General features: G+C 44.7%; 1 protein-coding gene across 1 annotated transcript in view; it reads left to right on the top strand.

The window, feature by feature from the left end:
• LOC134576882 (C-Jun-amino-terminal kinase-interacting protein 4-like) overlaps positions 1–23,248 on the top strand; it is a 242,867-nt gene that overhangs the window by 85,551 nt on the left and 134,068 nt on the right. Inside the window, exon 9 of the mRNA XM_063435563.1 lies at positions 13,301–13,472. Coding sequence (XP_063291633.1) covers positions 13,301–13,472 — 172 coding nt within the window. The remainder of the gene's footprint in view (positions 1–13,300; positions 13,473–23,248) is intronic.

Here is a 23,248-nt window from a genome sequence, read left to right as displayed (position 1 = left end):
CCCGGAAGGGATTCCCTAAAACACGTTAACCCCCTCACTCCGCCCCGATATCCCCCCCCCCCCCGTGATACACTATGTAACTTCGGTCGCCAAGCCCCCCATCGTCCCCCCCCCCGACCCTGCGATAACCACCCTGTCAGGGTGTCCCGCGACCCGCCACTCCCGCCCGGGGGAAGGATCCCAGCCGGGTCAAGCATAGTAGGCCGCGCGAGCCTCCCGACGCCAGACATAACCCCCACCACCCCCAACAGGCGCCCAAGCACGTCCCGGCATGCCTAAGCGATCTCAAGGTCTTAGTTGGAGGACATAAGGAGGCATGGAGGAGTAGCCAAGCACCCGCCCCCCCACCCCCCGAGCAAATACATGTGGAGTACATAAACCATACCCCAAAGGGAGTCAATGCCGCAGTAAGCGGAGTATCCGTGGCCCCCGTCAAGGCAGTAGTGGGGAGGAAAAGCGGAGGACAAAGTCTCAGACACCCCATCTCCCAATAGCCCCGCCGCCCGCAAAAAGTTACAATGACCCTTCCCCACTCTAATGCCCTCAGAAATATGAGAGGGACATAAAAACTTTAAATATAAACGAGGAGCGAAAAGCAAAAAAGAACAAAACTCTATCCCGACTTAGCAATATACAACCCTAACCCACCCAACGAGGGGAGGACACCTCCGCAACACACCAAACCCCGAGGAACACCCCTGCAGCCCCAAACGCTGCTTCCAAGCTGAGCCCCCCAGAAATCGCCCCATAGTGGGCTGGGCCCCAAGACCCACCATCCCATACGCATCCTACATACCCCCCCCTGGGCTCTCACCCGGCGCGATCTCCTCCTCGTCGACTGTCGCCCGCCTCGTACCACTCTCTGGGGAGGGGGCGCAGGGCCTCCTCAGCCTGAGGGAGCTCCATCAGCGATACAGGGTCTTTGATTCCGAGGCTCTTCAGGAACACCACCGGATCTCCCTCCGCTTGCAACACGCTAGTGCGCCCATCTTTAAAGGCGAGCAGCCTGAACGGAAAACCCCAGGCATACTTCACCCCATGCTTCTGCAGCAGCCCCGTCACCGGGCGCCACAGCCTCCGCTTTTGAAGGGTAGCTGGAGTCAAATCGTGGAACAGGGTAAGTTCTGCCCCGCCGTAACGAATAGGGCCTTCCCTGCCACGTAGCATTAGGGCTTCTTTCGTCCTGTAGAATAGGAATTTTATAATCACGTCCCTTGGGCGGGCATCGTTCATCCGCTTCGCCCTAAGCGCCCTGTGCGCTCTCTCTATGTGCCACTGGTGATCCGGCACATCGGGCAGCAGAGGCCGCAGGATCTTAGTCACGACCCCCATCAGTGAGCCTTCTCCCTCCTGTTCAGGAAGGCCCCGAAGCCTGATGTTGTTCCTCCGGGACCTGTTCCCCAGGTCGTCCAGGGCAGATTCTACCGTAGACACCCTAGCGGAAAGCCGGTTAATCTGGGCTGAGGCAGCATTATGGGCCGCGGTGGTGGTCTCCACTCGTTGCTCCAAGTTGCCGTCCTCGCACCCAGGGCCTGAATCTCGGCCTTGACTTCACGGGTGGTTCTGGTTATCTCGGCTGCCAGATAACCCTGGACTTCCGCCAACTTAGCCAGGATCTGAGCAGCGTTGGCCTCAGAGACATCCGAAGCCGCCGCCGCGCCTGGGCTGGGAGGTGAGCGAGGCGCCCTCGGGCTCTCCCGTCCGCCATCTTGGGTGTCCGATCTCGTGGCGCGGGAGGCCGCGAATAATTCCGGCACCGTTGCTCCTTGTTCTACCTGCTTTCTGGGCAGTTTTTTCAGGGTTCGTTTGTCCATGACGATACCCCAACAAAGTATCTCTGACAGCTATGTCTTTTAGGCTTTTCTTAGGCTTAAGTTAGCAATTGGCCTCGTGGTCCTAGCGGAGCTTCACTTGGACACGTCCATCTTGCTCCAGCTACAGGCCACGCCCCCCCTCATATGCCCTTTTTTGCCACAATATAAGCACAGACCCTCTCTTCTCTGCCTCAGACAGTCCTGTAACCCCTAAATGCATAGGTTCGGGTTCAGACAGCGTTGAGAGGTCAGGGACAACAGGTTTGGAGAAGTGAGGTGCTAGTCAAACGTCTAGTTGTGTTTCTAGTAATTTCCCTGGTTCTGAGTCTATTATCGATCTGCATCACATAGGTAATAAAGTAATTTAACCCCTTAGGTAGGTCTTTGGCAGCAATTTTGTCAAGTATAACTTTGGATAATCCTTTTTAAAAGCCGCGGTTAATCTGTTGTTAGATCAGTCTACCTCAGATGCCAAGGTACAAAATTCTATGGCATAATCCGAGTTAGACCGCTTCCCTTGTTTGATATGCATTAGGGCAGTGGAGGCATCTTCCTCTCTGCCTAATGATTCAAACCTCAGTTTAAATTCCGCCAGGAATTCCTGGTAACAATGAGCGATACTCCTTTTGCTTTCCCACAGTGGATTAGCCCAGGTTAAGGCCTTACCTTTAAGTTGGTTCATCAAGAAAATGAACCAGGTGAGGCCTCAAAGTGGTACTCAATCTGATTGAGAAATCCCCAACATTCCTGGATATTACCAGAAAAATGCATGGGGAGGAGATAAGGAGAACCTAGGTGCCTTATGTACTATAGGTGGAGGTACATTAGGCAGTGGTGACATAATTAGAGAAGCCTCAGGTTGTAAATGAGCCGTCCTAGTAAGGAGCGTGCTAAAAGCCTGGGCAAATTGATCCATACCGTGATCATTCTCCTCTAGCTTTCTCTCACAAGCTTCTATGTGCTGACACAATTCTGCAGGATCTATGGCCATGTTGTAATGTCAGGATTACAAGTTGATCCAGCACGCAGTACTGTGTCACACCTAGGACTAAGGATAATGTATAACCGGACCTTAGAATGGCCGGACTTAACGTCTCCAAGAATAGTCAAAATACTTGCCGAGGTCAGGGACACAGAATCAGACACAAAGATGAGGGAAAGCCAAAAGTCAAGGATACCAGATATCAGGGAAATCTAAACAAAGCCAAAGTCAAATACTAGAAAATAAAGATCAGGAACGCACTCTCGGATAACCATATGCATGAAACCACGACAGGGCACTGAGCAAGAGGAGAACTGGGCCTAAATACCCCTCCTGTGGATCTGATTAGCTGTAACCGGCCTTTGACCGTCAAGCATTCCCTTCTTCCCATCAAATAATATTCCCAATAATCCATAGGAATAAATATCGCCGGTATCACCAAATAATCCACCCATGAGCCAAAGCTTAATGCTGGAACAGAACTTTACTGGAAGTAACAACAACAGGTATTCAAGCTACAGTTTCTTTTATGCCCTGCTCCCATGCAGGGGAGGGACACACACGTTATCTACAGTAGCCAATAAAACAGAGGTTACAGCACACACAAAATCCTCCCCTCTGCCTGTGATTCAATTATCTTATACAATAGAAGATGCAATTATCACAGGCAGGAAAATACAGTTTTTACAGCATATTCATAACTTCTAAAATATACATCACATTCGCATAAATTATATATTCACAATCAATCCATTCAGGGGAACAACATATCAAAAAATGGCATGAATCAGACCAGGGGTTCAGAAGTTAGTAAAGTATATTTTGGGGCCTGGCTGGCAGCATGGCTATCTGGCCCAAACCGGTTTTACAGAGCCCTCTATCCTGGAGACAATAGGGAAAATATCCAATTATATCCAGGGATAGAGGCAGACTCCATTGAGCACATGTTACCAGTAAAACATAAAAGGATCCAAAAATACATAACTCCTATCATACTGAATTGAACGGGCCAAATCTCCCAGGGTCCATAGTCACAGGGCAAGAGGCGGGCAAGCAGTCCTCTCCAGGCACAAGTGTCGAAGGGCACTTCGTCACAGTAATAAATCCATGAATAAAGTAGCAGGGAGGGAAAGTACCGAATGAATGGAGGAGGATTCTTCACAGACCCCATTTGCATGATTGCTGCACGACACAACTTTTCCTGTCAGGACAGTAATGTTGCTCGGCACAACTTTTCCTGTCAGGACAGTAATGTTTCCTGGCACAACTTTTCCTGTCTGGACAGTAAATGCTATTAACCACATTTTAATGTGCGGATAAATATGTGACAGTAGGGCAGGGAACAAAAAGCTTTAGCATACAGAATGAGACAAACTACAAAATATACTTATGTATGAATAAGCACATACACACACATACATATGATTTAACAGCTTGGCAGTCTCCTTACACTGTCAAAAAAAAAAAAGTAAAACTTGCCTAGGTGCTACCTGCGTGAGATATATACAAAAATGGAAGAAGGGGTGCACTCACAGGTCTTGTAGTGAATTATACGTGGTATATCTGTGATATATAATCGACTTTTCGACCCCTAAGGGTCTTTTTCAAGATCCCAGCATATCAACTAAAGTGACAATATATACATATAGCAATCAGTAACTTACCAATAATGTGAGTGAAGATCCAGTGAACTCCCACCACCTTCAGACTGATGCCGACCCGGAAGTGCAGGAAGCCGCAGTGTCGTCATCCCGTTCTGACGCACTGCAGGAAACAAACATAGTAACAAAGAGACCATTAACCCAGTGTAGATCGTGAGAGCTAGTGAAAAAAAGCCTCTAACCTAAGTAAAGGCATAATGGGTAAAAAAATTACGTGGTTTGTTCCATTAAACCACGTAAAATTCGCTACAAGACCTGTGAGTGCACCCCTTATTCCATTTTTGTGTGTATAAATGCATATACATACCCACACACATATAGTAAAGAAAAAGCACGCCCAGGTATGTTACAATGACAAAGAATTAGTGGTTAAAGATACATTGTTTTAAAAATACACAAGTAGTTAAAATACAATAAAATGATAGTGTCCAGTATTAAGGGTTGATAGTGTCCAACATTGTCTATCTTGCATTAGGCACTGGTTCAGCTGAAGATGATCTGTGCAATGTCCTAGTTTGCAGTAGGGAACTTTAAAAACTCAGACTTGCATAATGCACTGGTTCAGCTGGAGATGATCTGAGGAATGTCCTGGTTTGCAGTAGGGAACTTTTAAAACTCAGACTTGCATAAGGTATTTGCAAGGCAGATGACCTGGATATTTGCTGCCTCTTCTATTTAGCTCCAGTGAGCTAACCAAACCAGAAAGTAACAGGACCGGTTGTTTATGTGAAAGCCATGGGGGTGTAACTAGGTTAATTTATAAAAGTTTTAATTTCTGTTTAAATCTGCACCAGTTGCAAATTGAAGAAATTACACACACTTCACACATAAATCTTTTCAGTGTGCTAAAGTGCATTGGGGGTCTGGAGTGTCCCTTTAAAACAAGCTTGTGTGTGTGTGTAGTAATATATACTTACAAGTAAAAAATTATTGCTACAAAACGACCCAGCCAGGAGTACATCTCTTCTTCCAATTTCCCAGACAGCACAAACATGTAAAATAAAAATGGAAGCAGACACAGATCGCAAAGATACAAACACTTCTTTCAATTGTATTGCACTTACAAAATTAAATGAAAATATCAGCGTATTCCTTGGTCTAATGGATCTTCAGAAAAACTTAGACCTTCAAGGATTTAAAGAAGTGACAAAAGTAGCATTAAAAATAACAAACTACTAGAATTAATACGATTTAAAATAATCACAATTTGAAAGCAAGCCCTATGTGTTTTAGTTGATACAAGTAAAATAATTGCCATTTAAAAGTAAGCTCTGCAGCCGAGCGCGCTGGACGTTTCCGGGTAGAGCTCTGCTGCGACCGCGGTGCCAGCAGCATACAAAAGCGGAGATAAATTGATAAATAGACCGATTCAGGCGGGGGAGACACGATGGATAGGAGAGCCACGAAAAAACAAGCGAAGAAGGCGGTGGAAACGGGCATTATTGTGCCGAATATGTTTGCGGCCTCTCGCGCCGTGCGACTAAGCACACAAGATGGCGGACGAGAAGGCCAAGGTACGCCCCGTTCACCCTCAAGCCCAGCTAGCGGCGTGGCATCGGACTCCGATACCAGCCAGATCCTGGCTAAACTTGCGGAGGTCCGTAGCTATCTGGCCACAGAATTAGTACGTACTACAGCTGAGGTGAAAGCAGAAATACAGGCTCTGGGGGTGAAGATAACTGCACTTGAGCAGCGGGTGGAATCCACGGTCGTGGCCCACAATGCTGCCGCCGCCCAGATCAACCACCTCACCTCCCAACTGCTCACCGCAGAATCAGCTATTGATGACCTGGGGAACAGAACGCGGCGCAACAATATACGCCTTAGGGGATTGCCAGAGCAGGAAGGGGAAAGGTCCCTGACTGAGGTCGTCCTGGGGATTTTCAAGCCGCTATTACCTGACATCCCGGAGCACTTGTGGCACATCGAATGGGCGCATAGGGCCCTCAGGGCCAAGCGGGCGGAAGACCGGCGTCCCAGGGATGTAATAATTAAATTTCTGTCGTTCCAAACGAAGGAGGCCCTGATGAGGCATGGCAGAGACCGACAGATTATCCATAATGGGGTAAGCCTCACTCTCTATAAGGATCTTACCCCACTGACCTTGCAGAGGTGAAGGGAATGGCGTCCGATCACCGAACTCTTGCAGCGCCACTCCATCAAGTATGCCTGGGGGCACTCCTTCCGGCTGATGGCCTTCAGGGATGGCCGCACAAAGCTTTTGTTCCCAGATGGCGACCCGAGGAGGTTCCTGGCCAAGCTGGGGATCCAAACCCCTGATTTTTCGGTGTCGAGGGTGTCGGCAGAGGCTCTTGCCGCTCTCCCCCGAGAGTGGTACGCGGCGGATGAATGAGGAGAGCGGCTATCCTGTTGCCGTATCCGATCGGCAGGCTGTTATCCTGGCTGGTAAGACCTCGCGGGTGGGATTAGGTTGCTTGGGTGGGTGACGCCGGGGCCCCGCTTAATGTGCCTTTTGGGTCTCTTCTGGGACTATGTTTTTAGTCTATTTGTTTGCGGGAGGCCCAGGCTGTCGGGATCTTATGCGAGGCGCATTTGGGTCAGCGGGCTACCTAATCTGCGGGTGGGCCTGATCATTTTGGGAAGGGTTAGGGCTGCTCACCATCCCCAGTCCTCGCCCTGGTCCCCGCGCTCCTGTCTTAATGCTGCCCCTTCCCCATAGGACTCTTCTCAGGTCGGCCCACTATTTTTCATCGCATGATTTTTGGGTTTCATACCTGGTCCCTCAGGGCCGGGGGCAATGTACATTTTGACAGTTTTTTCTGGGGAGTGGGTTCGGAATGGGGCGGCGGATGGCGGGATGCGGTTTACATTATGTTCACGTTATTTTTACGTTACATATTCTCTTATGTCAGGTTATGACGCTGTTTATTATTTATTCCTGGGTGGGGGTCGACTGGGGGGGGGGGATGTGCTGTGTATATGTGCAGGTTAAAAGCAACTGTTTTGATTGAGGGGATGGAGTGCTCCAAACTCTGAATCCGGGGGTTGAGTTCGTTGAAGCAATAGGCATATGGTCATCGTCCCCCGTCCCCCCCGAGCTCCTGTCTTGATGCTGCCCCTTTCCCACAGGACTCTTCTCAGGTCGGCCCACCTTTTTTTGGTTTCATATATGGTCCCTTTGGGCCAGGGGCAATGCACATTTTTGTCACTGTTTTTTTCTGGGGGGCGGGTTCGGGATGGGGCGGCGGGCGGCGGGATACAGTTCACATTATGTTCACGATTATTTTTACGTTACATATACTCCTATGTCGGGTTATGACATTGTTCATTCCTAGGTGGGGGATGTCTGGGGGGGGGGGGAGGGCTGTGTATAGGTGTAGGTTTAAAGCAGCTGTTTTGGTGGGATGGTGTGTTCTAACCTCTGAATCCGGGGTTGGGTTCATTGAGGCAAAAGGGCAAATGGTCGTGTCCCTCCCCCCCCTTCCCTGGGGGATGGCTCCCTGTTTGCTGCGTTGTGCATTTGGGCAGGTTTGATAGGTGACCGGGAGGATTTCGCGCCTGTCTGTCGAGCGCGCACCCGATTTTTGATTTTAGTTTTTTTGATTCTGGATGTCGCCTCGGTGCAGCCCAGTGGTTTCCCCTTTCATTTCGGTGCTTTTATATGTTATTTTTGAATTTTGTCTCCAATTGGGGTTTGTCTGGCACCCTGGGGGTGCTATTCGTTGTTGGTCTATGTTGATGCGGTTCTGGGGCCGTTTCGGTTCTCTGGAAACGCCTCGACATATATCCCGTTTTGTCCTGGCAACAGGTAAGACCAGGCTACTGTTCTTTATGTTTTTTTCTCTTTCTCTTACTATTCTCTTCCACTGTCCTACCATCTCTTGTCATCCTCTCCACCTTTCCTTACCCCTCTTCGCTGCTCGAACCCTTTTGGGGGGAGTTGTCATTGTGCCCGTTACGCATTATCTGGGTCGATCCATGGAGGATCCGACTTGTATGACAAGCCGATTTCTTAGTTCACTACGATGCCGTTGAAGCTTTTATCTCTGAATATTAAAGGCCTTAATGCCCCGAGTAAACGGCGCCTCATGTTTAGGGAACTTAAACGCCTGAACCCTGATATAGCGTTCCTGCAGGAAACACATATACCAGCGCCAGCAAAATTTATGTTGAGGGACCATACATTCCGCATTGTACATGAGGCGAGAGCTTTAAACAAAAGGAATGGCGTAGCTATCCTCATACATCATAGATGCCCCTTTCGGATGGGGAATGTGATAGCTGATCCGGCGGGATGCTTTTTATTGCTTTCTGGGAGTTTGTATTCCCACACGATCCACTTCCTCAATATATATGCCCCCAATGTCCCCTCTGCCGAATTTTGGGACGCTATGGCCCAAATGGTTAATAACTTACCTCACGGAATGATAGTTGTGGGTGGCGATCTTAATGCCACTCCGTGCCCAGCTGTGGACCGGAGCCGTAGCAGCGGGTTGCCAAGATCGCACAGTAGGGGGAGCCAGGACAAACTACTCCGCACATTTATCCAGCGTACCGGCCTCTTAGACATTTGGAGAGCTCACCATCCCGATGACCGTGATTATACGTTTTATTCTGCACCCCACGACACCTACTCTAGGATCGACCTATTCCTAGTTAACTCGCATTCGGCATCCAAGATCTCTGACTCCACGATCGGTTCTATAACCTGGTCGGACCATGTGCAGATCTTGTTAACGATGGACAAATTATGCACCACGTCTCCGTGGTCATGGAAACTGAACACTTCGTTACTACAGGACCCGGTCGTGGTGGAGACAATCCGCAAGGAATTGTCCGATTACTTTCTTCGGAACGTAATGCCTGACCTCCGCCCGGCTATGGTTTGGGCCGCTCACAAAGCGGTTATCCGGGGAATATTTATTCGTGAAGCTACATTAAAAAAGAAGCGTAAAATGCAACTACTGTCATCCCTTCTGGAGGCCCTGGGACGAGCGGAAGAGAAGCATAAGGCAGCCCCGTCCGCTTCCACATTGGTGGATGTACAGAAATTGCGTATGTCTGTGCGAGAGACACTCATAGACGATACAGCTAGAGCAGTGGTATGGTCCAAGAGGACATACTACGAAAAATCTAATAAAATGGATACACTGTTAGCTAGGTCCCTTCGCCCGAGACAGGGTCACTCCCATATCACGAGCATTAAGGATGCTGCAGGTAAGTATTGCACGGACCCCACTGATATAGCAACGGTCTTCACAGCATACTACTCTAATTTATATAACCACTCTGGGGGAGCTGACGGGGATCAACAACAGCGTGAGACGGAGGAAACAAGGATTTTTCACAATCAACTGGCCCTGCCAAAGCTGGGGGGAGGTGACGCTGCCACCTTGGGAGCTCAAATCACGGCTGCCGAAATAGACGCGGCAATTTCATCCTTGAAAGGCAATAGAGCCCCAGGCCCAGATGGCTTTGAGGGCGGTTATTATAAGATTTTTCGGGAAGAGCTGGTACCGCATCTTGAGACGTTGTTTAACGATCTCATGAAGGGGGGCATACCAGACAGGGACGTGCTGGCCGACGTGGTCCTGTTGCCAAAGCCAGGCAGGGACGATTCGCTCCCTGAGAATTTTCGTCCGATCTCACTGATAAACCACGACTCTAAGATTCTAGCTAAGGTTTTAGCGACTCGCCTGAACCCCTTCTTAACTCAAGTGGGTTTCATCCCCGGCAGGCAATTGTATGAAAACACTCGACGTAACATCGACCTTATCTGGCGGCAGGCGACTAGGGAGATCCCTACATTGGTCCTGTCACTTGACGCAGAGAAGGCCTTCGATAGAGTCAAATGGCCATACTTATTCGAGGTTCTGCAGCACTTTGGCCTCCCTAACACGTTTATCACTGCGATTAGGGCTCTGTATACGGACGTCCAGGCACGGGTCCGAATAGCAGGATCAAAAGCGCTACCATTTACTTTGGGCAACGGAACCAGACAGGGCTGCCCTTTGTCGCCCTTGCTCTTTGCCTTATCACTGGAACCCCTATTGCAACGAGTGCGTTGTACCAGTGAGATTCATGGAATTTTGATTGGGGACCAGCGATATGTTGTATCCGCATTTGCGGATGACGTTCTGCTGACTCTGACGGAACCGACTAAGTCAATGGATGCGCTGACGACAGTTTTAGAGTCATATGGTGAATTGGCCGGATACAAGGTGAATCTGCCCAAGTCGTGCGCTCTACCTATAAGTATGTGTGACCCTGATATCACTCACGTGGGGAATAAACACAATATTCGTATCGATAGAAACCACATCAAATATCTGGGGATCCATCTGACGGCAGATCCTGCCCAGCTCTTCCAGCAGAATTACACCCCCTTGCTACGCACCCTTATTTCGGATATGGAGAACTGGCAGGATAAGCCAATTTCATGGATTGGTAGAATCCACTCAGTGAAGATGAATATCCTCCCCAGGATTTTGTTCCTATTCCAAGCTCTCCCGGTTCGACTCATCAGGTCTGACCTGGGTGCGCTCCAGCAGGCCGCAGGGAAATTCATTTGGCAGAACAGGAAGCAAAGAGTTTCCCGCAATATCCTATACAGATCAAAGTCCAGGGGGGGCCTGGGGTTGCCAAATTTTTATTTTTATTATTTGGCGGCCCAGCTTACGCAAATAGCGTTATGGCACTCTCCTCCAGACGAAAGGAGGTGGGTTGCCTTAGAGTCGTCCCTCCTGGGACCTGATATCCCCCAATTCCTTATGTGGGTTCCTCGTGATCATAGACAGACAACACGTGTTGAATGCCCGGCCATAGCGAACTCGATGAAAATATGGGATACTGCGTCGGTCAAGTATGGGTTGTCCTCCTGGACATCCCCATTGACTCCCTATCTTAGAAACAAAGCTTTCCCCCCTGGACTAAACGCTAGGGAATTCAAAGGAATAGAGGGTACGGGCGTCCAGCGCCTATGCCAACTCTATGAAGGTGGCTCACTGCTTCAGTTTGATGATTTAAAGGCCAGGGCAAATCTACGCCCTTCTGACTTCTTTCGCTTTCTACAAATTAGGGATTTTGCTCAGACCCCGACCAATAGGTCTTGTGCACTGCAACCGCTTACCTTTTTCGAAGCCATGTGCCTCAGGGAACAATTCCCATTTAAGCACATCCACGTCAGAATGGGGGGACCTTACATACATAGCACAATGGGAGGCGGATCTTGGCGAAGAGTTAGAGGGGGTGGATTGGCAGGAGATTTGGGAAGCTGCAGCGACTTCGTCTATTTGTGTTTCAATGCAGGAACAAGCATATAAAACCATGTTTAGGTGGTATACCACCCCGGTGAAGTTGTGTAGGATGAATAGGGCATCTACGGATGTATGCTAGAGAGGCTGCAGTTATAAAGGGACCTACTTACACATGTGGTGGGAATGCCCTAGGATCCAATCGTTTTGGAAAGGGTTGGCGGACTTACTGAAGGATGTCTTTGGTAGGGAGATTGAACTAGACCCATGGGTTTTCCTTCTGGCCAGACCTCTAGAGGACTGGACCAGAACGGAACTGAAACTGTTAAATAAAGTAAACCTGGCGGCGAGGCGGGCATTGGCTCAGGCGTGGCTTCAACCTTCCCCCCCCCCCCCATTTCACAGGGTGCTACAAAAGATTAAGGATACATTCCTTATGGACAAACTTACAGCGAAGGTCAGAGGCACGACGGCAAGATTTGATAAAGTTTGGGCACCGTGGATAGATAGTGGGGTGGGAGAATAGGTGATAAGGGAGTTGGATCTGGGCCTTCGCACCCCCTTCTTCCGTCACCTCTTAGCGAACAGGATACCTACCTGACTTGCTCCCCTTGTAGAGGATATAATGGGGCTCCCATTGGGGAGCCTCCAGGACACGGCCGGTGTTCGGGGATAGGTCAGGCTGTGTACAAGGAACAGTGTGACGCGGTTGTGCACGAGGGCACTGCCTCATGGGCTGGTGCTGAGGACAAATGACTACTCTGTCCCTTCCTATCCTTCATACCTCCCTTCCCCCCCCCCTCCTGGACCCTCTTTTCTATACTTTTCTCTATCCCCGCTTTCTTCTATCTGTACTGTTATTTGTTCTTACTTTCCTCTACTTCTTTATCATCTGAATGGCTTTAAATTCGCATTTATCTCTACCTTGGCCTGGGCCTAGTCCTATCTGGTGGGGATCGCGATTATCTAGAGATATTCTTAGGTATACGCAACTATATCGACCAGCGTCCCCCCCGGCGGGGCTGTAATAGGGCCTTATGTAATCTGAAAGATATGGGATTATGTAGATTATGTATGCATACTTATCAACAAGATATGCCTCCTGTACTACAGCCATTCATGTTCTTTTTGAATTTTATGTAAATGGAAAATTGGAGAGATACCGTGCACACATATTGACATTTCGTGGCTAGTGTGCCGAAGATATCGACAAAGCTATGAATAACATATGTTTTACCTTGAATAAATTGTTCATTACACACACTAGATCATGCCAATGTCTCAACAAATGTGATGTGTATCTATGTATATTGTGCAAACGGTGTTTCACCTTGTTATAAATAAAGAATTTAAAAAAAAAAAGTAAGCTCTGTATGCATGGACCTCTTCGGTGGAAGTCTCAGTCTATATCTCAGACTAGAAATTATTTCAGATTTGTGGTTAGAAATGCAGTTTGACACTAATTAGAGTTTTTGTGTATTAATTGGGAAGTGTAATTGCATTATTCATTGTTACTATAATGTGAAAACAAATTCACTAAGTTACCAAAGCCTTTGATGAATGCACTAAATATATGCACCAATGTATTTATTTAATATTTGGTCTTTTTTTTTTTTTTTTTTTTTTCAGAAATGGTTTGAAACAACAACTCGCCCAGAAAGCCAAGTGCGACACCTGGCAACAGCTGGAGAAGGTGTGTGGGTTTCTGTTCGCCTAGATTCTACCCTGCGCTTGTTCCATGCAGAGACTGGACAGCTTCTGCAAGAAGTAGAATTGGATCCCTTCATTCAGAAGATGTTTGGTTAGTCAGCATATATATTTATATATTATGTATATTCTGTAAAGTTTTTGGGGTTTTTTTCCAGCAATTTAGTAATTATTCTTCTCAAGCACCTACCACTAACAACTGTGAGTTATTACAAATTGAAAAGCTCAGAATTTCAGTCCTCATCAGGACTATTGTCTCTATTGAAAAGTCTGGGTGTGGCAACCGTTGATATACCCCTTAACTTTGCGTTGATTTTACAAGCTTGAGAAGTTCTCCAGTAAAGTACGACTATAGCTAAAAACACTTCATTGCTTAGTACACATGATTTTGAAATTGTGATCTTTCCACTGAAATTACATAACGTTTTTTTTTTTACATTGTAATCGCGCGCGCGTGTGTGTGTGTGTGTGTGTGTGTGTGTGTATAGATATAGATATATAGATATATACCATATATATATATATATATATAAAATTGATTTTCTCACCCCTCCAGGGTGGTATGTTTTTTCCTCATTCTCAGATCCTCTATCAGAGGCATGGGAGTTTGAGGGTTCTGCGCAGTATTTTAGCTGTTCCTAGAACTGCACTCTTCTGGACAGCGATCTCAGATGTCCCACTTGGAATCTGTTGAAGCCACTCCCCCAACTTGAAAGTCACAGCCCCGAGTGCTCCTATCACAACTGGGACTACTACTGCCTTCACTTTCCACATCCTTTCAAGTTCTTCTTTCAGTCCTTGGTATTTTTCCACCTTCTCATGTTCCTTCTTCCTGATGTTATAGTCACTGGGTATTGCCACATCCACCACGACTGCAGTCTTCCGTTCCTTTCTACCACCACAATGTCGGGTTGGTTGGCCAGTACTTTCTTGTCTGTCTGGATCTTGAAGTCTAATCACTAAGTCTTATCAAGTGCATGTGACTATATATATGTAAATTATTTCTATATAACTAGTGATTAGTTATATAGAATGAATTTACATACATATAGTCACATTTATAGAGACCTTTTATGGTCTACGTGATATATTGCTAGGACTTTTTGGTCTGTAGTATAAACAAGTGGACCATTTTTTTCACCATTATTATTATTTAAATTAAATTTATTTATGAGGATAATCTTAATTTTATTTATTTATTGTTGTATTCATTTTTGTTATTCACTGTATAGTATCATATTAATTTGATAAAAAAATGTCTTTAGAAAAATTTATGGAAATTATGATTTAGTTATAAAAGTAAAGAAGTAGTAAGTAGAAATATAGATCAGGGTGTTGCAGTGGATGTGATCTACTTGGATTTTGCCAAGGCATTTGATATGGTTCCTCACAATAGGTTAGTCTTCAAACTAAAAGAAATTGGTCTAGATGAATATTCTTGTTCTTGGGTAGAACATTGGCTTAAGGATAGAGTACAGCGAGTTGTTATAAGTGGTAAATTTTCAAGCTGGACAAAAGTGGTAAGTGGTGTCCCTCAGGGTTCTGTTTTGGGACCGCTTCTATTTAACATATTTATAAATGATCTTGAAATGGGCATTAAAAGCCATGTATCAGTGTTTGCAGATGACACAAAACTTTGTAAAGTAATAAAATGTGAGCAGGATATTGCCTTGCTGCAGAGGGATTTGGATAGATTGGGGGACTGGGCACTAGAATGGCAGATGAAATTTAACGTAGAAAAATGCAAAGTTATGCACTTCGGGGTTAAGAATGCACAAGCAATTTACACCCTAAATGGTAGTGAACTAGGGATAACCACACAAGAGAAGGATTTGGGAATTGTTATAGATAACAAATTGGGTAGCAATATGCAATGTCAATCTGCCGTTGCTAAGGCCAGTAAGGTTTTGTCATGTATAAATAGGGGCATCAATTCTCGAGATGAAAATATAATTTTGCCTCTTTATAAATCGCTGGTAAGACCACACCTTAACCCCTTAAGGACACATGACGTGTGTGACACGTCATGATTCCCTTTTATTCCAGAAGTTTGGTCCTTAAGGGGTTAAATATGCTGTGCAATTTTGGGCACCTGTTCTAAAGAAAGACATCATGGCACTAAAAAAAGTGCAGAGACAAGCTACAAAATTGATAAAAGGAATTGAACATTTTAGTTCTGAAGAAAGGTTAAAACATTTAATTCTCGGGGGGGCGGGGCCGGGCCGCCGAGCTGGACGGTCGCAAGACAGACCAGCTCCAGCGAAACTTAAACTTATATGAGCTAAAAATGCTATATTGGCCAAATATACCGATCGGCAGCAGCGGCCCTCGATGGGCACAGAGCCCGGGACCCAGGGAGAGGCTAGCTCGCAGAGTTGTAGTCCCCTGGGATGGGAATCTTCGAGGCTGAACTTGAGGCCTACTCCAGCGGTGAGCGGGGCGGACGGCCGCTGCCCTGCTATCCCGCCGAATGGTACCCGGCCGGGGACCTGGACCCTCGAGGAACCGGCTCCGATCCCGGTCCTCACACTGAAACCCTGCCACCCGGACAGCCACGAAGGCGACTGAGGCCTTGCAATACCGCCAGATCTTAAAATGGCGGCGAACACGCACCTAACTACTAGATCTAGGCGGGAGAGACTCACCCCACAACCACCGCAACCGCCATAGCCCCATAGCGCTGCAGGATCTACCACCCATGGACTGCAACTGCACACCTACAACAGGGGGCCCTACTGGGACACTTACCGCATGGAACCCTCCTCTGAATCTCAGCTCCGGTAAGGAGAGGGACACACAACCAGCGGCGGGAAACAGGGCACCACGCATTAAGCCTGCAACCATCAGACCGGCAGAACATATCAGACCTCACTCTGCACCACATCACCCCTTGGAAATCCCGGGGTCCAAACCCAGAACATCGGATGTCACACAGCACCCCATGCAGCGACGACTAGCCGGCCCACAGCAACCGCAAAGCGAGCAAAAACAGACCACAGGGAGTCCAAACTGAATCTACAGAAGGCAAGATTTCTCTGACACAAAGGGACCTTTTAAGCATGACCCGAATAGCCTTTACCCTCCCTAGTGTAAATATAACAATATGATGTCTGCCTTACAGTAATGTGTGTATTTCTGTATTGTCTGTATTCCTGTATAACCATCAGCGGCAAGGGGTTAACTGTATAGCTCTCGACCCTTATCTACTGCATCCATCCACGAGTGGCTACAGGGGAGTAAGAGGTGAAATTACTTAGTTGATACCTAACTACATTGTTCTTGCCTAAGCATGTACTTACCTAACCTAAGCATACTACCTGCATGCAACCATATGATTCTAACACTAAGCTACCGTCCTATATACTTCCTTGTTGTCTCGTAGAATCTCAATCTAAACAACACCTACTCAGCATGATCTAAGCATGACCATACATATGTATTGCTAACTCAGTATATAGCTTGTTTAACCTATCTCATCACACGTATGTTTTATTCTGAATACGCATAGTTACCCTAGCATACTACGTAAATAATCTATACCATGCCTAACTATCTTGATTTAAACCTGTTCATATATATAAAAAATAGTGCATTGTCCTAACATACCCTAATGCTTTCCATGTTATCACTCATTGTTTTGAACTAAGCACGCGGATTGCCTTTGGGGTACCGAGTGCCTGAATGTTATCACCATATGCACTGCAAAAATAAAGAATTAAAAAAAAAAAACATTTAAATCTCTTCAGTTTGGAAAAAAGGCGCCTGAGAGGTGATATGATAACATTATACAAATATATTCGGGGCCAGTACAAACCATCATCTTTAAATCTATTCATAAACAGGGCTGTACATAGGACACGAGGTCACACATTTAGGCTTGAAGAAAGGAGATTTCATCTAAGGCAAAGAAAAGGTTTTTTTTTTTTTACAGTAAGAGCAATAAGGATATGGAATTCATTGCCTGAAGAGGTGGTTTTGTCAGAGTCTATACAGATGTTTAAACTGCAATTGGATAAATACTTGCAAAAAACATAACATACAGGGATATAATTTCTAATTATTGGGGTAATAGCTGCTTGATCCAAGGAGACATCTGACTGCTATTTTGGGGTCAAGAAGGAATTTTTTCCTAGTTTGTTGCAAAATTGGAAGCGCTTAAGACTGGGTTTTTTGCCTTCTTTTGGATCAACAGCAAAAGCATACGTGAGGAAGGCTGAACTTGATGGACGCAAGTCTCTTTTCAGCTATGTAACTATGTAATATTGACATGCCCTTTTATATCATACATCATTTTCTGTGTACTGTATTAAAAACATATACATTATTCAAAAATTTTTATATTATCCATGATTGGGGTTGTCATTTAAGGCATGAATCAATTTAGCCATTCTATTCATAGAATAAATTAAATTAGCCAGTCTTCAATTGGCTAAAGTTATTTACAAGTTGTGTCTATATATATGATATAAATACTAATACATAATCATAGACTGTTCGTTTGATCTTTGTATTGCGATCTTCGTTGGCTATTCCATATTATCCTTGCACATGCGCATGATTGCGCGTTTATATTGTTAGGTTCTGTTCGGAGAGTTTTTTCTTTGCCGCGATGGGTATTTCTGCGCATGCGCGGCTCGACGCATGCGCTGTGAGAGTGCGTTTGCATATGCATGCGCATCACGATCCGGTATTTCCGGGTCAGGTGATCGGCAGTCTCAATTATGTCTTATTGGCTGGGAAGAATCACATGACCTAGTCCATGTGATCGGACCAGGAAGTGTGAGTATTTGGCGGTGTTTTTTGAACCTCAATTATTACAATTAATTAAAAGTTATTAGACACAACTTGTTCATGGTTAAGCAATTTAACCTATTGATTAAATAAACTTAGATCTTATTGGCTTAGTTGCTCTGTGCCTTTAGATACCCCTAATATATGTGATAATCATTGGAGAGACAATTATGCGTGGTCCATATGGTTATTATTAATTGATTATGGGAGTAAATTGGATGTTAATTGGAAGAAGTCCAACATCTTACCGGACGAAACGCGTTGGATACATACTCTGCATATTTATTTTATTTGCATTTATTGTTTTATTGTTTGTTTGGATTTCGCTATCTTTCTCTATTATTCCTGGACCCCCATTGTGGACGTTTGACTACAGCAGCCAGGAGTTCCATGTTTATATGGAGATATGCCCTTTGAAATTCTTCTATGTGTAAGTGCAACCAATAAATGTGATTTTTCAATTTTATAACATACTTCACTATATTTCATCTCCTTTATTTACATATATCGTGTTGGAAGATTTACAAGCTCATATTCATCATACTACCCCAGAGAGGGTGAAAAGCCTGATTTCACGTTTGTTTGTGAGTGTATCTAATTTTTCACTTACTCAATTTATTTTTATACTATTTTACGCTATTTTAGCTATTTTATTTTTTCATACAGATCCTATCTACGGACATTTTACCTAATTCAGGTTGTTTCATTCTATATTTACTATACGTATTCTGGGTGGTTTCCACTTCTTTTTTGGTTATAAATTGGATGTTAGTTCACAGGTTTTTTCACTTTTTAAATGTCATGCACCTATATATTGTGCATTTTGTATGTGCTGTATTAGCTTGCTAAAGACCCTAAGGGGTTGAAACGTTGCTGTGTAGTTTCTGGTTCGAATAAATTGCCTATATATCTGGAATTCGTTGGAGTGCCTGGATTACTTTCTATATTTATATTTCATACTTTTGGACCATTTGGTACTGGGACTTTTTCCATTGGAGCACCCTGGATTCCAAGACAGATGGGTTGAGTGCACTTCCACCTTCTATTATACATGGATCTTGAAGTCCTACAGGATCTTAGCCCTGTCAGTCCCCCCTCTTCAATTTAGGACCCCCAGGGGCCATGTGACCGCTGTGATAGAACCGAACGCAGGCGATGATGGAAGTCCAGCGTCCGATTTTGGTTCCATGAGATTCATGCCCAAACACCGCTGCCTGCGTTCATGTGAACAAGATGGCCGCCACCTCGTGCTTGTCCATAGGAATTGCAGCCACCCAGACGAACAATTAGAACACTGCGGTGAGAAACATTCCAGGTTCTCAATAGGTGTTAACAAGCTCCAGGGTGGTTTGTGCGGTTGTTCGGTAACCGAACCATATACTCCCATTTGCACGAATGGAGTGGCTGGCAAGCAGGCACCTCCAGGAACTTGTGGCAAACTCACTTGGACAGGGGAGTTTGTCACAACTAATATAAATATATATATATATATATATATATATATATATTGTAACGGACCGTTTCACTTACAAGAGGATAAAACCCAGTTTAGGCGATATCCCCCTTCTCCATAGACCAGCAGCTACTGCAATCACCAATTCTCCCGAACTCCAAACTGTACGAATCTTCCAACTCCCGAACTGGAAACACACGAACTCTGGAATCAGCTGAACAGGAAAAGCATACCATCCGCTTACACTCCTGGCAGTCAGCATACAATCCAATTCCCCCAAAGAACGAGACGACACATCGCTTTGAGGGTTAAGCAGGAACTCTGGACTGGCACATCCAGCCTGGCTTTTATTACAAGTGTACACATACAGGCCACACCCAGGGGGAGGCATAAAACAACCAATCAAGTAACAGTACAACCCACACATCCCCTCCCCTCAGATAAGCAATTAACATAATTACTACATACAGTAAAAATACAGTTTCCACACATACTCTGTAACTTTAAAACCATACATCACATTCACATAGAAATACATATCCACAATCAATCCATTCGGGGGAACAACATATTAAAAAATGGCATGAATCAGACCAGGGGTTCAAAAGTTAGTAAAAGTATCTTTTGTTCCCCCTGGCTGGTAGTATTTTAATCTGACTCAAACAGTAAAAGTAAAAACATCCCCGCAATGCATCCTGGTTTCCTCCCTTCTGCCCTGGAGATAATTGGAGAAGTAATACAATTATCTCCCAGGTCAAAGACAAAACTCCATTACACATGTGGGGACCTAAATACAGGATTATGTTTTAAAATATATAAAGTAACTTTTTATACATTAAACACAGACATGTAACATATCCCCAGATAGCTCAGGTCTGCGTGCACATTATTAGGTGAATGGCACGTAGACCACACAAATACAGTTTAATTGCCATGGAGCCAAAGTCTTTCCCATAGTCTTTCATTATATGAATAGGCTCCATGGCATAGCTATCTGGGGGTATCACTGCTCACACAGGGCAAGTACCGAATGGCCCCACTGTGTTTAAAGGGCCAGAATGAGTGCCATGCACTCTGTTAGGGCCGAATATGTTTTGTAAAAGGGCCCAATCTCCCAGGGCCATAGTCCAAAGGCAAGAGGCGGGCAAGCAGCCCCCTCCAAGGACACGTGGCGAGGTCGGTTTCGCCACACATATATATATATATAGCCAGAGAAAATCAGCACTCCCAGGATTTGTATCAAAAATTAAAATAAGTCTTTATTCCAACGGTCAACGTTTCAGTTCCGCTAGGGAACTTTCATCAGGACAGAATAAAAACATTTAAAAATAAACATTGTTTAAATAAGGAAGGTAATCAGAAATACTCACAGTTCAGATGTGCAGGGGGCTGATCATCCTTCCAAACGAGCGTCTGGGCGGGTGCAGGAGGCATACGTCTCTCTGTTTGCACGCTCAGGATACTTCCTGGTTGCCCACGTCCTCCATCTCCATGGAGACGTCAGGCGCATGCGCAATAGGCACATCTGCTCTCACTGCAGCCACCCCTCGCTCGGAAGTAGGATTTCACTCATCGTGTCAACAAATACACAGTATCAATGCCCTCAGCCTGCCAGATAGATACATATTCATTTAGATAGTAATATACAGGTATACATATAAACCACTGTTACTACATGTAAATGAGTGTGATTGCAAAAGTAATAAATAATACATTGTTCTAATGTATATAAATACACAGACCATATTCTATGGCACAATTCTTAATCAAAGTGAACATTATACCATAATGTCTCCAAATTCTAATGTGCAATATATATAATATTGTAACCTCTTAAGATGCAGAATACAAACTGCAATTAAGCCTCATGAGTGTTGCTTAATATCTGTTTTTTCTAGTATTTGTTACCAATAAAGTGCTATTGTTATTTAAAAAGCGACTATTTTAGCCAAATTATCCAACAAACTAATACTGACTGTAACGGTATGTGTATGTGCAGTTAAGATATTTCGCACAGGGCACCTGAAGGCCTAAGGCCAGCCCTGGTGAGGAGTGCCTGTATTATATATGTAGAATATATTCTAAAATATAAAAGGCTTTAATTATAATATATTCCACAAATATAGGAAATAAAAGTGTGTGTGTGTGTGTGTGTGTGTGTGTGTGGACGTGTGTCTGGATGTGTATATATATATATATATATATATATATATATATATATATATTTGTGCTTGGAATTTAATATGTAATGGATAATGTCAGAGATAAAAGTTGGTTGTGGTGTGCCGAAACCAACGTCCGAGTGGGCCTGTAAATAAAAGAGGGCCCACCAAGGAGAATTGTATGTTCTAAGGGTGCTGGTGGGTGGGGAACACTTGAACTCGAACGTCAGAGGTGAGTAGGGGCTGGGAGTTTAAGTAGGGAACTTACTCCTCCCACAAATTCAGGCCTAATGGCCTTTCTGGCAAAAACACAGTAATAGGTTGCGCTATAAAGGATAAAACAAATAAATGAATAAAATAAAATAAATATAAATATAATCTACTTACACACACTAAAAGTGTAAGATAAGACAATATAAAAATAGTAGTCCCAATACTTAATAGTCTTTTTCTGGATTCCAGTAGGTTAGTAGAAAGCTTGATGTATAGACATTTCCAATAGAGAAACTGGATCCTCTAATACTTGGGCAGTCTTGACTCGGTGGTAGACATAAAAAAGAGAAAATAAAGAAACTCCAATAGTGTAAACTGAGGATCGGTAGAGGCAGGATAAATACTAGGGAGGTAATACACTCACCTATTCTAGAGCATAAACTAGCTCAAGAATGATTGGCATTCAGTGGCGTCTGCCCCCCACTGGTGGGATTAGGTGTAGATAATTCCTCGGTATAGAATAAAAAAAAAAAAAAAATATAGTGCTCACTGTAGATATGATAAAAATAAGTATACACAGTAGAAATGCAGGTACTCACATTTAAATGAACAGGATATACTGCTCAATATATTCGCGTGGGTGGTATTGTCCCCACCTAGGATTCTTTAACAGGTGTCAACTTCACGGTGATGTATGACCAGGTAACAAGAAGATAAAAAAATAAAATAAAGGGTATATGGCAAATATATAGTGAAAAAGCCAATATGCCTTTATTAAAATAATCAAAATATAAAAACAGCCAAAACGCGTTTCGCCACACAGGGCTTTATCAACTGGCAATAGTGAAAATCAGCCAGGTACATAGATGCTTATATAAACTAAGAAAATACATGCTTATTCAAATTTTGGCGCCAAAATGACGTCATCAACACAAAGTGTAGAGTACAGAAAAATTATAAAACAGAAGAAATAAAAGTCCATAATAATACTGATTTAAAAAATAATTAAAACCATTAATTTTAACCTTAAAACGAGTGTTAGAATTAAAAATGAGAGGGAGTACATAATCACGTGATCGCAGACTGCCGCGATCACATGGGGTGCCCTAAGGCCTCTTGGGACATGTAGTGTATAGTACGAAATAGGAGGAGACCAAAGGGGTGGGAGAAAGAGGTAGACATGTGATCGCGATCGTCCGCGATCACGTGATATGCCGCAATGAGTATTGGGTGATGTAGTCATTAGACGGA

The sequence above is a fragment of the Pelobates fuscus genome, chromosome 11 (assembly GCF_036172605.1).
Source record: "Pelobates fuscus isolate aPelFus1 chromosome 11, aPelFus1.pri, whole genome shotgun sequence".
In the NCBI taxonomy this organism is placed as follows: domain Eukaryota; kingdom Metazoa; phylum Chordata; class Amphibia; order Anura; family Pelobatidae; genus Pelobates; species Pelobates fuscus.
The sequence above is the reverse complement of the archived record's forward strand: the minus strand, read 5'-3'. Positions and strand labels throughout refer to the sequence as shown.